The sequence below is a fragment of the Triticum aestivum genome, chromosome 1B, assembly GCF_018294505.1.
Source record: "Triticum aestivum cultivar Chinese Spring chromosome 1B, IWGSC CS RefSeq v2.1, whole genome shotgun sequence".
Taxonomy (NCBI): Eukaryota; Viridiplantae; Streptophyta; class Magnoliopsida; order Poales; family Poaceae; genus Triticum; species Triticum aestivum.
The window spans coordinates 390,529,028-390,542,041 of NC_057795.1; the positions used below are offsets into that span (position 1 = coordinate 390,529,028).

A 13,014-nucleotide genomic window follows, 5' to 3' on the forward strand; every position below is an offset into this window, starting at 1 on the left:
CTAAAGCAGGAGTAGGCCTTTACCTCGTTGCAAGGGGCCGAACCTGGGTAAAAACTCTCTGTGTCCCTTGTCCCGTTTTAACCCCTTCAAGCTAACTACGTTGTGATGGCTCCGCACCTAAGTCCTCATGCTAGAGCATTTGTCGTGACAATTCCACGACAGGGCGGATCGGCGGCATTGGCAGCGTGGCACTGGTGTAGCGATGGAGGTCCGACAAGGCCTGTGTGGGCGGGTGGGGCGGTATAACGGCTTTTATGTTATGCTCCAAATTCAAGTATAAAGAGAAAGGCTAACTTTTGACGAGCGAGCGGAGCGAGGCCTGTTGCCGGCAGGCTTGGGCCGAAGCGGTACGAATCAGTATTGACCTAGGTCATCTATGTTATATATACCTCTTGTAAGCCGCCGCACGGGATAAGTTGATCAGTTGTAAATCCCGGCGTTTTGTAACCTCCCCCGATATAGTGAAATTTGGCTAGCTGGCGCCCGTGGTTTTCCGCCCTTCGTGTTGGAGGGGTTTTACACGTTAAATCTCGTGTCTCCTGCTTGTTTTTGTTCTTCGTCGTATTGATTTGCCTATCATATCTCTAACAACGGCCGTGTCAGACTTGGAGTGAGCAGACATAGAAAAGGAAGGATGGAAGGAGTGAGGAAAACAGAGGGTCCGGTGGTTTTTTTACGTGAGCCAGGGGTGTCGGAGGCCTACATGACGGATATCCGAACATCCTCAAACGTCCCCTAGCTTTGCAACCGGTTTGTGAGATTTTGGACGCCCGAATCCAACCGCACATTTGAGGCATGGCGTTAGATGGCAAAAGACGTCCAGATCTCAAAGCGGTTTGATGCACGACATTGAGTTGCCCTAATTCCCGAAAGAGGCAGCTGTTTGGGAGTTAGCTTTTTTCGGATTGATCAGAGTTGCCGTAAGTATCACCATCCAACGCCGATTAGCATTAGTGCTCAAGGTAGAAAAAAAATAATCAACTCATGAGATTATCATCACACGACTACATATTGGCATGTACATCAAACATCAGCATCATCTGGACTGGACTAGACGGGCAATCATTTTCACGAAATTGCGAGGCAAAAGGTCAAGTTAGGGAGTGGTAAATTCGCAGCATCAGTGCTCGACTCCATGGTGGTAGACAAAGTGTGGCGGCGACTGCTCACTCCTCATGTGAGTTTCCTCGTGCTGGTACTGATACTGGTGCTGGTACTGGTACTGGTACTGGCTGCTGCTCCTCTCCTCATGGTGGTAATGCGTCTGTGCGCTCGTCTCCTCCTCATACTGTGAGTGTGAGCTTCTCACATGCTGCTGCTGCTGCTCCGATTTGTCGATTCTCACCTCTATGGTGGCCTCCTCTTTCTGATCCTCCTGCTCAAACATATGGAAGATGGGGTGCAGGTAAGCATTTGCCAGGTAGGTCTTGAGGTTCAGGCTCGGCTCCGACGCGTGCTCCATCACGTCCTTCTCCATCGCTTCCTGAAGTTCAGAAAAGCAAACAACATTTCAGGTCTTGCAAACGATCATCCAAGCAAAAATCACACGTGACACAGACAGAGGCGAAGCAGTGACCTCTAGAGGATACTTGCGGAAAGCGGGCTCGAACCGACTCTTGCAGTACTTGTGGAACCATAGTGTCAGCAACGGCAGGAAGATGAGCAGCGGGGTGGAGTAGGCGGCTTTCATCGTGCTCAGCAGCCCAAAGAGAGTCACATGGGAGATGAGCAGGCTCGCTATGATGCGCGAATGGACCTGAGGCCAGAATGCCGCCGCGCTCTCATACTCCTGGTTGTACACATTGATGATCTGAAACCAGGAATGGAGGTATGTCAGTGCACTGTCTTTGACACAGCAAATGGCTAGAGGTCAAAGCAGTATTCATCAACTCACCTGATGCCTGTAGACAAGGTAGGCGAAGGCGAAGAAGACGATTATGAAAGGAAGGAGAATGGGGGTGACCACCGCGTACACGAGCCCAAGGAGGAAGTACAGCTGCAGGGATGGAAGGTTTTCTCCGAGCGCGATGCTCCGTGGATCCATCGCCCTCTCCCTGTCCCGCTCGGTTTTCACGATGAACATGTTCTTCAGATGGTATATGACCAGTGGCTTCACTCGAAGAATCTCATTGGCGATGCCGGCCCAGCCATCGACCATTATGTATGTCATGAAGAATGTTGCTTTCATTGGTACAGCCACTCCAATGGTCCTTGGTATTCTGTAAAGAAAAAAAAGGAGACGTGACAGATTGTTACTGTTTATGCCTATGCATCCAACATTTTTCGTTTGTACATTTTGAGAGTGAGTACTAGTACATTCTAGCCATATGAAGCGGCGGCACAATGATTAATGAAATTTAGACATTTTTCTTTCCGAAAAGGGGATAATTAAGGTAATGAAGACATGGGAAAATAAGTTTTGGTTCATGTATGCATGTTGGCAGAAGAATGTTTGAAGAAACTTACTGTGAAGGAGGATCGTGAAAAAAAGAGTCTAGCTGTTCAAAAGCTGTGCCAGCAATTATGCTTCCAAGAAATACATTCACCAGCATGAAGTAGTAATATTTCGAAGCAGTTCTTCTTTCCAGCGATGACAAAGAGACATAGCCTTCAACTTTTGACATGATCATAAGAACCGTAGGGAGGATATAGAGAAAGAGCTTCAAAGCCAGACCGGGTAGGAAACCCTGCAGGAAAGACTTCACCACTTTTCTGCAAGTTGAAATAAGTCAGTGTGAATGAACAAAAATAATGAGCAATTTCAAGAAGCATGATGTGCAAAAAGAAAAAAAAATTCTTACACTTCTATTACTGGCCTCAAGAAAGGCGCAACTCTTTCAATACCCTCGAGATTGGCAAGTGATTGCACAAATGCAATAGGTATCATGTAGAAGAACACCAAAGCAAAGACCGCGATTGATATGAGAAACTTGCGTATGCTCAGAGAGAAAAATGGAATAGCAAGATTCTGCCAATAAACGTCGCGTGGTTCAGGAGCCCAATTGGTCAGCCATTGTGTGGGATTCTTTGACTGTTGTGTCTGTGCACATACAGCAGCACCCCATCTTGAGTCAAATGTCACAAAAGAAACTGGCATAACGGCTTTTGGATCATTCAGAACTCTGTGACGCTCCGATGCAATCTGAGAATATCAACGTAAATGTATGTTAAAATCATATACATAGGTACATGTGCATGGGGTGTAGAAATTCAACGTGCACGGTAATTTTTTTTCCCTCTCAAATATAAGGAATCATGACACAAACGAATTGTAGGCGTACCCTCTTATCAAGTTCGCTAATTCTAGCCCGGTAGTAGTCAATTTGATCCACTTGTCTACCACAGAAACCAAAGCATCCTGTCTGAAATACCATGAATAAGGTTAGCAGTTTATATGCACATGTCCAAAATAACAAAAGCAATGATTGGAACATTACCCTTCCAGTTGGTCTTTTCTCAGGATGCCTTTCAAACTTTAGCTGGTAGTAATCCAGCCAGTTTTGAAGTCTCTCCTTTTGCTTTACAAGTTTAGCATACCGGTTTGCATTGTAAACAGCCTGAAATAAAAAATAAGGTTAGCTCTAGAATTAAAACACTAGCCGGCAACCGTTATTTGCAAGTGTGTGTGTGTGTGTGTGTGTGTAAAAATCAACTAGAATGAGGATAGTATACCTGCTGACCAAGATAGTGATCTGGGTGGTTCCTGCGGAAGAACTCATCAACTGCCTCAGACGTCGAATGGCTTGAAACACGAGGTATGTTTCTAACAATCACCTGGAATTGTTTTTATTATTATTATTAAATGCTACAGTAGGACAGCTCTCGACGAGTAGCAAACTTTGTTAATGTACTTACAGTGAACTGATCAGCACAACGTTTCTGGGAAGCCAGGAAATGTAATCTCATGAATGCCACATTACTGTACTCTTTGTACAGCATAAAGCACGTCCAAAATGTGAACACATACGCCATTAGAAGATGAATAAAGAACCTGAAATGAAGTGGGATGTCAAGGGTCAACATTTTAGAGTACTATTACAAATCAGAACATACAACCTAGAACAATGTAGAGTTTTAAAGAACAATGTTCTGACTTTGTGTTAGGATAAAAAATGAACTGGCAAATTCAGAGTTCATAAGTTACTGAAGATTACCTGTTGGAGCCGGGGCTAACATTTGATATGGACAGCTTATCAATATCACTGAACATAACATCTTTTCTCAGGTTCAGTAGTGTCCCTCCAGAGACATTGACCGGAATGAGAACCAGCAAGGCGACAACCATGACGGGCAAAAAAATCTTGAGGCTGCAAGTGAGACCAGAGGAAAAAAAATAGTCAAGTGTATGAAAAAGAGGGCTCAAATTGAACCTGTAAAATAGCCACCAAAAAAGAAACTAGTAGTACTATACTGAAGACTTGAAGTGCATGAAACACAAAACAGTAGTCCCATCTGCTGCAACAGAGTTTCAAATCTTTTCCTTGACAAAAAGGGGGAAGGGAAAGGTAAAATTCTCCAAAAGCACCGCCTGAGCAACCAAGGTCAACAGAATAATTTTTGCTTCTTGGTCGGATGGCCGTAAAGCATCGCCCACATGCGAGGATAAACGTGAAGGAGAAGTTTCGCCGGATCGAGAAACGCTTATATTAGATGGTGGAATTTAGTTTTATGGCCGTATGTACAGTAGAAGGGACCAGCGAACCAGGTTGTCCATCAATTTTTACTATTGAAAACATGGCTGCATTCTGAAGAGGGAAACCTTTGGGATGAAATTCCGTCCAAGGCGGCAAGGAAAGCATCTCCAGTTTGTTGTAAACGCCGGTGGTTGGTCCCGCCCTCCCCACATGCTGAATAATCGGTTGGAGCCACACGAAAGTTGCGTGTTGTTTAGTGGGCGAGCACCACTACTTAGCTAGGAATATGATACGGGTCGGTGGCGGTGTATACTCGATTACACCAGGCAGGCTAAAGTACTATTCTAAAGCTGGATAAGTCCGTGCCCTGCTGAAAGCGCGCCCGTGATCGTGCAAAACAATCCAAGGATATCTGACGGGCGGGTGGCGCCATTTTCAACACACAACTGAATTGGATGGCAGCCACGACGTGCCAGGATGACCTCCATCGCCAACGTTGTCACCAGACACAAGCAACATTTCTCCGGATAATCACGCAATCCGTCACTCTGAGATCCAATCAGTTGTGGGTTGAATTGACAAGTCTAATTAGCAAGGATTAATATCAAAAGCATAAGGGTTAAAACCTTGGGAGGGAAATTGTACAGTGTTTCGTTGGGGGAAGGATGCTGGTTTGGGTTTGGGTGCGCAATCTGCGGAGCATGTGAGGATCACATGTTCCCTATGACGATGAGAGAACGGAACAAGCACTGTGCTGTGCAACAAAGGAAACAGCTAGCAGCAGCGAGAAGGCAAGGTATAGACATGCATTATTGACACGCAAAGCAACAACTCATCCAGGCAGGCAGGCAGGGGCAGGCCATGGTTGCAAATTTGGCGAAAAGCGCTTGTAACATTAATGGCAATGGCGTAATCCGCTGCCATTATTTTGGCGAAAATGGAAAAGATGAACCAAATGCGGCTGTTATACTATCTGGGGATCAGAGCAAATTTGCTGTCGAGGAATTGGGTTGAGAAAATAGTAACCGATCGCGCTCCCAAATTGCACAATTCTGTAGTAGTCGACAAGAGCAGAGCAGAGCAGAGGTAGTGGGAGTGGGAGGATTTCCGGAAATTAGAAGGGAGTGAGTGGTGTGGTGTACCCGAGGGTGTAGATTCGGAGGTAGACGGCGGAGTCGAGGCCGGCGTGGTGTATGAGCTCGGTCTGGGTCATGCGGAGCGCTCCGGGGACCCAGCTGAGGAACTTGAAGTAGGTGCAGAGGTTGAGGTTGATGGCCCTGCGGGCGCCGCGGTGGTCGGCGGCGCGCTTGCCGGCGATGTAGAGCTTGGGGAAGTAGACGCGGTCGTTGATGGGCTGGATGCGGAGCACCGCGAAGAGCAGCAGGAAGACGAAGGCCCCCAGGATGTTGATGAAGGCCGACACCCCGAGGTCCTGCAGCGTCGCCATGGCTGTGGCCTCCTAGGGTGGACGGACGGGCTGCTCGGCGCTGGGCTGTCGTCTGCGCCGCCTAGCAGCAGCAGCGCCGGTGCATGCGCGGCGAGGAAGGGGAGAGAAGGCGGGCGGAAATTGAGGGCACGGGGGCGGGGGTGGTGGCGTGATGGAAGATGGAGTAAATGGAGGGAAGAGAGGAGAACGGCAGTCGAGCCGGGTTCCTCGCTTGGAATTTTGTGGAGCCCACCGGCCACCGCCGCTCTATCTCGTCACGGATGCTACGTAGCGCTGTCTCTGCTTGGCGTCACAAGGCGTTCTGACTATGTACAGACGGCATGGATTGAGCGAGGATGGTGTTGGTTTCTTCTCTCCAGTCCAGAGAGAAATTGGGTGTAAACTCGTGACGGACGCCATGAACAGTTTGTGGTAGCAACTTCAAGTACAAAGCGGCCGCACGGGCAGCTGGTACTCGAATGCAGTGCAGCGGGTTTTGACTGGCACTGTATGCCAGCCTGCCATTCTGTGCTCCGCGTGGCCGCGTAGGCCAAGTAAAGTTTGCGCGTTAAACTTTCGTTCACACGCCTACCTGCCTGCCTGACACCCATTTTTGTAACAACCTTAAAAATGGAAGGTTGAATCACATGCACCATGAATCGACTACTCACTCCATCATCGCAGGCACGGACAGACGGAGAGGGAGCCAGGCCGAGCGAGCTATCCAATTAAGACAGTTTGGCAGGCATTTGCAGCATGTGAAAGTCTACTCGCTGCAACGCGTGTCATGTCCATGTGCATTGGTGCATACACACCGCGCCCACGCGCCTCAACTTTTAACCTTGCCAACGGAACAACAGCAAGAAAAGAGGAGGATATATGTGGGACGGACGGAGGTGCAATGCAAGAAACAAATGATCGAACACCTACCCTGTGCGCTGCACATGGGGGCGGGGCTCAAGCTTGGCATTCCCTAGAGAGCTTCCTTCATTTCCGGCTAACTATTCTGCATACCGTTCTCTAGCTCCTACCAACGGCCGGGTCACATGCATACATGCTCTTGTCAGATGGATGGAATTATAGTACTTTATAGCTAGGCAGCTAGCTAAACTGTGATTTTATATGTGATTTTATAGCTATGTATGCTTTCCGATCTATGAATTTTCATTGGCAAGGTGATGATTAGATCTTACAAGGAAGTAATGCATAGTAGTAGGTTCAATCTTGTGATGTCCTCACTCTGTGATTATTTGTATTGTTACTATTAAGGGTAAAACAACAGGGTTCGAACATATTATTTGGTCTTCCTTTATCTACATTATGTCATCATGCTCCAAGCATTAATTTGTTTGTCATGAACTTAATACCTTAAGATGCATGGTGGATAGCAGTCGAGGGTGGAGTAATAGTAGTAGATGCATATGGATGTCGGTCTACATGTCTTGAACGTAATGCCTATATATTGATCATGACATGAATAACATCATAACTATGCACTTTTCTATCAATTTCCCAACCGTGATTTTATCCGCCGTTACTACGCTCATGAGAGAAATGCCTCTAGGGAAAGCTATGGCCCTCAGGTCCATTCACTTCGTATTACTAAAACCATAAATACCTTGCTGTAATTTATTGTATTTTATTTTGCATTGCAATTTATCTATCTATCATTATCAGAATTAATCCTTGCAATTAACGAGTACAAGGGGATTGACAACCCTCTTGCCCGCGTTGGGTGCTAGTATTTGTTTTGTGTGTGCAAGTACTGCTTGCATTCGTTTGCGTGTGTCTCCTAGTAGTTTGATAAATCTTTGTTTGTTAACTGAGAGAAATACTATCTGCTACTATACTACATCACCCTTCCTCTTCGGGGAAATCCCAACGCCTATCACAAGTAGCAGAAGGAATTCTGGCACCGTTGCCAAGGAGACTTCATTAAACAAACACAGGTCTCTTCACACATATAAAGCATTTGCTTGCTCTACTTTTTATTTGCCTTTATTTGTTTTGTAAAAAAAACAAAAATACCAAAAATATCTTGTGTGCTATCTCTGCTTGAATGACCATTATGTCTACTCAAGAGAACACAAGTTGTGTGACTTCTCAAATACTATTTATTAGTACACCAATTGCTCCTGCCACCACTAGTGCAGAGTCATATGATATAAATGTTGCATTATTGAATCTTGTCATGAAAGAACAATTTGCTAGAAATCCTAATGAAGATGATGCATCCCATATTAATACCTTCATTGAATTATGTGATATGCAAAAGAAAAAGATGTGGATAATGATATTGTGAATTTGAAGTTATTTCCTTTCTCGCTTAGAGATCGAGCTAAGACTTGTTTTTCATCCTTACCTCGTAATGGCATTGATTCATGTAATAAATGTAAGGATGCTTTTATTATTAATTATTTTCGTCCACTAAGATAATATCTCTTAGAAATCAAATGATGAACTTAAAACAACATGAGCAAGAACATGTTGCACAATCTTAGGAGATAGTGAAAATTAATGATTAAAAATTATCCCACGCATGGATTAAGCTTATGGATGATAGTACAAATGTTTCATACGGAACTAAACTTTGTTTCGAGAAACCTTCTAGACTCATCTGCAGGTACCACATTTATGGGAATCACACTTGGAGAAGCCATGAAGCTTCTTGACAACATGACAACAAATTATTCCCAATGGCACACAGTACAAGCTCCAACTGGTAAGAAGGTAAATGTTATTGAAGAGGTTTCTACTTTGAGTGAGAAAACGGATGCTATTATGAATATCCTTGCTAGTAAAAATGCTCAAGTTGATCAAAATAAAGTTCCATTATCTACTTTGATTGAGCAAAATAATGATGTTATTGATGTGAATTTTGTTGCAAAAAATAGTTTCAACAATAATGCTTGTAGAGGGAAATTCAACAATCCTAAGTCGTACCCCGGTAATCCCTCTAATAATTATGGTAGTTCATATAATAATAATAATAATAATAATAATAATAATAATAATAATCAAATGATCGATATGGTTGACTAGAGGGGGGTGAATAGGCAACTACCAATTTTTAGCTTTTTTTAACAAATAGGTTGTCTAGATATCCAACTAGGTGCACAACCTATATCATGCTACCAACAAGAGCACAAGCAAGCAAGCAAGAGGTACAACACAAGTAAAGCTTGCACAAAGTAAAGGTAAGAAGTAACCACAAGTGGAGCCGGTAGGGATGAGGATGTGTTACCGAAGTTCCTTTCCTTTGAAGGGAAGTACGTCACTAGGGCCACCGTATTCTCCTCACGCCCTCACATAGTGCAAGATGTTATGATTCCACTAGTTATGCCCTTAAAGGCGGCAACCGGACCTTTACAAACAAGGTTGGGGCAATCTCCACAACTGAATTGGAGGCTCTGAGGTGACCTCAACCGTCTAGGGTGCTCAAACACCCAAGAGTAACAAGATCCACAAGGGATTAGAAAGGGGGGATCAAATTTCTCTTGGTGGAAGTGTAGATCCAGACCTTCTCAACCAATCCCTAGGAAATCAACAAGTTTGATTGGCTAGGGAGAGAGACCGGCAAAGAATGAGCTTTTGAGCAACGATGGAGCTTGGGGGAGGAAGAGGTAAGTCCACTTGGGGAAGAAGACTCACTTATATAGTTGGGAAAAGAATCCAACTATTATGCCCATCAGCCCACGCACATGCGGTAGTACCGCTCGGGCGAGCTGTACTTCCGTGCATCTAGCACTGTGTTCAACTAAACAAGTCAGGAAAGTGGTAGTGCCGCCAGAGCGGTACTACCGCTCCCACTAGCGGTACTACCACATAGTGTTGAGCAACCAGTGGGAATAGCGGTAGTGGAGAAGGACAATGCGATAGTGCCACACAGAGTGGTACTACAGATGATCTACTTCTGCTCAAAGGACAGAGTAGTCCAGAGGACTACAAATAAGCGGTACTCATAGCGGTACATGACAGCGGTAGTTCCACCGGGGTAGTACTACCGCTCCGCGTGAGCGGTACTTTCGCGCTATTGTTAGTAGTCCAGTCAATCTGTGGTAGTGGGGTGTTAGTCAGGGCCTTAGTACCCTGGGGGGTGGTACTACCATGCTGAACTACCGCCCTACTACCGCTCATTTGCAGAGCACTAAAAAAGGCGGAAGTGCCAGTAGCACTGAACTGCTTTGCGGACTAAAAATAATAATAAAAACAATAATAATAGGATACCAGCTGAACTAGAAAAAAATATTAAAGAATTTACTACTCCCTCCATTCCTAAATATTTGTCTTTTTAGGGATTTCAAATGCACTACCACATACAAATGTATATAGACATATTTTAGGGTGCAGATTCACTCATTTTGCTTCGTATGTAGTCATTTGTTGAAATCTCTAGAAAGAAAAATATTTACGAACAGATGGAGTAGTTCTCAAAAGGCTTTCAATGCTATGGTAGAAGAAAAATTAAGCAAATTTGACGATATATCTAAAACCATGGATAGAATTGTGCATGAGTGGACACACTCAAAATAAAAAAAAATCCACATAAAAAGGATGAAATATCTGAATCTCTAAAAGCTATCCAAGTCAACATGGATGAAAGTATAAAAAGAACGGAAATGATGAGAGCTATACGTGAATTTCTAGAGAAGTTGACGATATGTCTAAAACCATATGTCTAAAACCATGGATAGAATTGTGCATGATGTGGACACTCTCAAAATTTAAAAAAATCCACATAAAAAGGATGAAATATTTGAATCTCTAAAATCTATCCAAGTCAACATGGATGAAAGTAGAAAAAGAACGGAAATGATGAGAACTATACGTGAATTTCTAGAGAAGGCGTTCGCATCCGGTTTTGATGATAATCATGATGAAGATATTACAATGATTGGTGTGACACATATTGAATATCTATTTAGTAACATAAAACTTGGTGATAAACTGGAGATGAGTCAAGTGTAAGAGGCGTCCCAATTGTTTCGAGGGTGATGATCTTAATGCTGAAAATAATAAAAAATGGGTTTAAAGAGGTAAAATCTTTAGATAGCGATGCACCCACTAATTTGAATTACAAGGACTTTAGTTATGATTATTTCTATTTTGATTGAATGCATTTCCTTGTTGCAATTCATGATCAATTCACCTAATGCTTATGAACAAAACGAAGCTTTTATTAAACACATCATAGAAGCCCTTAAAGCTCATGAAGAAAAGCTTGAAATAGAAGTGCCTATACCAAGGAAATTACATGATGAACGGGAACCTACAATTAAATTTAAGATTAAATATTATGAATGTAATGCTTTGTGTGATCTAGGAGCTAGCATCTCTACTATACCAAAATCTTTATGTGATCTTCTAGGTCTTAGTGATATGGATGATTGTTCCCTCAACTTGCATTTAGCGGATTCCATAGTTGAGAAACCATTGGGTAGAATTAATGATGTTCTCATACTTTCCAATAGGAATTATGTTCCCATGGAATTCATGTGCTTGATTATTCAATGTAATCCATCTTGTCCTATAATACTTGGTAGGCCATTTCTACGAACAACAGGTGCAATTATTGATATGAAAGAAGGAAATATACAGTTCCAGTTCGCATTAGAGAAAGGGTTGGAACACTTCCTAAGGAAGAGAATTACCATATGAATCCATTATGAGAGCCACCTTTGGACTTACTTTGAAGGATGATAAACTTGAAACTATGCATTATGCCTAGCTAGGGGCATTAAACAATAACGCTTGTTGGGAGGCAACCCAATAGTTATGCTTATGCTATATTTTATTTTCTTGACTCAACATGGTTATTTATACTTTAATGATAATTTTTGTATATTTTCTTTTGAGTTTTGTGGCAAGTAAAGCCTTTGGGATGATTTAGATGATAGTAAAATTGATGTTGTGCAGAAACAGAAACTTTTGCGCATAGTGCTGGACTTTTAATTCTTTATTGAAACAGGATAAAATCCTAAACTTTTTACACAATCATGGACTATAATTTTTTTATGTTGTCCTAAGTTTTCAGAATTTTTGGAGTAACATAGTATGGGTAAATATTTTGTCATCATGTACTATTTTGTTTTAGATAGATTCTGTTTTTATTGCATAGTGTGCCTATTTTGATGGTGTTATGGATTATATCGGGGGATATAAGTCATGGAGAAGTTAAAATACAACAACTATTATGCAAGTACAATTATGAATCTATTTATAACAATACCTAAAGTGGATGATGATTTTATTATACTAACGGATCTCATGAAGTTTCTATTGACTTTTGTGAGATGAAGTTTTCAAGTTTTGGGGGAGATCATGATGGATGAAGGGATAAGGAGCAGCAAGACCCTAATCTTGGGGATTCTCAAGGCACCAAAAGTTAATATACAAGGAAGACCCAAGCGTCTAAGCTTGTGGATGCGCTGGAAGGCATCTCCTCTTTTGTATCCAATCTACCGGTAATATTATCCAGAGCTATAATTTATTAACCACATGATATGTGTTTTGTCTGGAGTGTCGTGTACTATAGTTTTAATTTGTTTGCTTGATTGACACAATCATTGTTTGCTGGACACACCTATGGAGAGAGAGACACATTCATCATGATTTGTTACAATGCACTTTATGCTTCACTTATATCTTTTGAGTTAAGGCAATTTGCTCATGTGCTTCACTTAGATCTTTAGACTACGACGATAGTTATATTTCATATAAATCAATTGCACTATCATGCTTCACTTATATATATTTGAGAGTTAAATAGGAAGTGGTAATTTGCGTGAGCTATATGTTTAGTCTAAAAATGATAGATGTACAAGAGTGACATAATAAAAAAATTCATGTAGATCACTGAATGCGAAGCATATGATCAATGGTATTGAAGTTATAATATGGAAGCTTACTAGTTGATAATCATTAGTTAGTAAGAATATTGATGTTAAGGTTTGT

General features: G+C 42.6%; 1 protein-coding gene across 1 annotated transcript; it reads right to left on the bottom strand.

The window, feature by feature from the left end:
• Positions 1 to 965: 965 nt before the first annotated feature.
• Positions 966 to 6,369, bottom strand: LOC123126493 (CSC1-like protein At1g32090). Its single transcript, XM_044546713.1, has 11 exons — positions 5,777 to 6,369; positions 4,155 to 4,307; positions 3,856 to 3,991; positions 3,673 to 3,774; positions 3,438 to 3,557; positions 3,282 to 3,362; positions 2,802 to 3,142; positions 2,467 to 2,712; positions 1,895 to 2,219; positions 1,577 to 1,810; positions 966 to 1,483 (listed from the first exon to the last, which is right to left on the bottom strand). Exons 1-11 carry the CDS (start codon positions 6,079 to 6,081, stop codon positions 1,121 to 1,123), a joined length of 2,406 nt encoding a protein of 801 aa, XP_044402648.1. The 5' UTR covers positions 6,082 to 6,369; the 3' UTR covers positions 966 to 1,120.
• Between the last annotated feature and the right edge of the window lie 6,645 nt (positions 6,370 to 13,014).

What these genes read in the sequence shown, in the direction of transcription:
- LOC123126493 (XM_044546713.1), bottom strand. Translation starts at nt 6,081, where the DNA reads ATGGCGACGCTGCAGGACCTCGGGGTGTCGGCCTTCATCAACATCCTG. An exon ending in TTAGCGAACTTGATAAGAGG is followed by an intron (nt 3,143 to 3,281) that starts GTACGCCTACAA and finishes TGATATTCTCAG; the next exon opens with ATTGCATCGGAGCGTCACAG. An exon ending in TCCGCAAGTATCCTCTAGAG is followed by an intron (nt 1,484 to 1,576) that starts GTCACTGCTTCG and finishes TCTGAACTTCAG; the next exon opens with GAAGCGATGGAGAAGGACGT.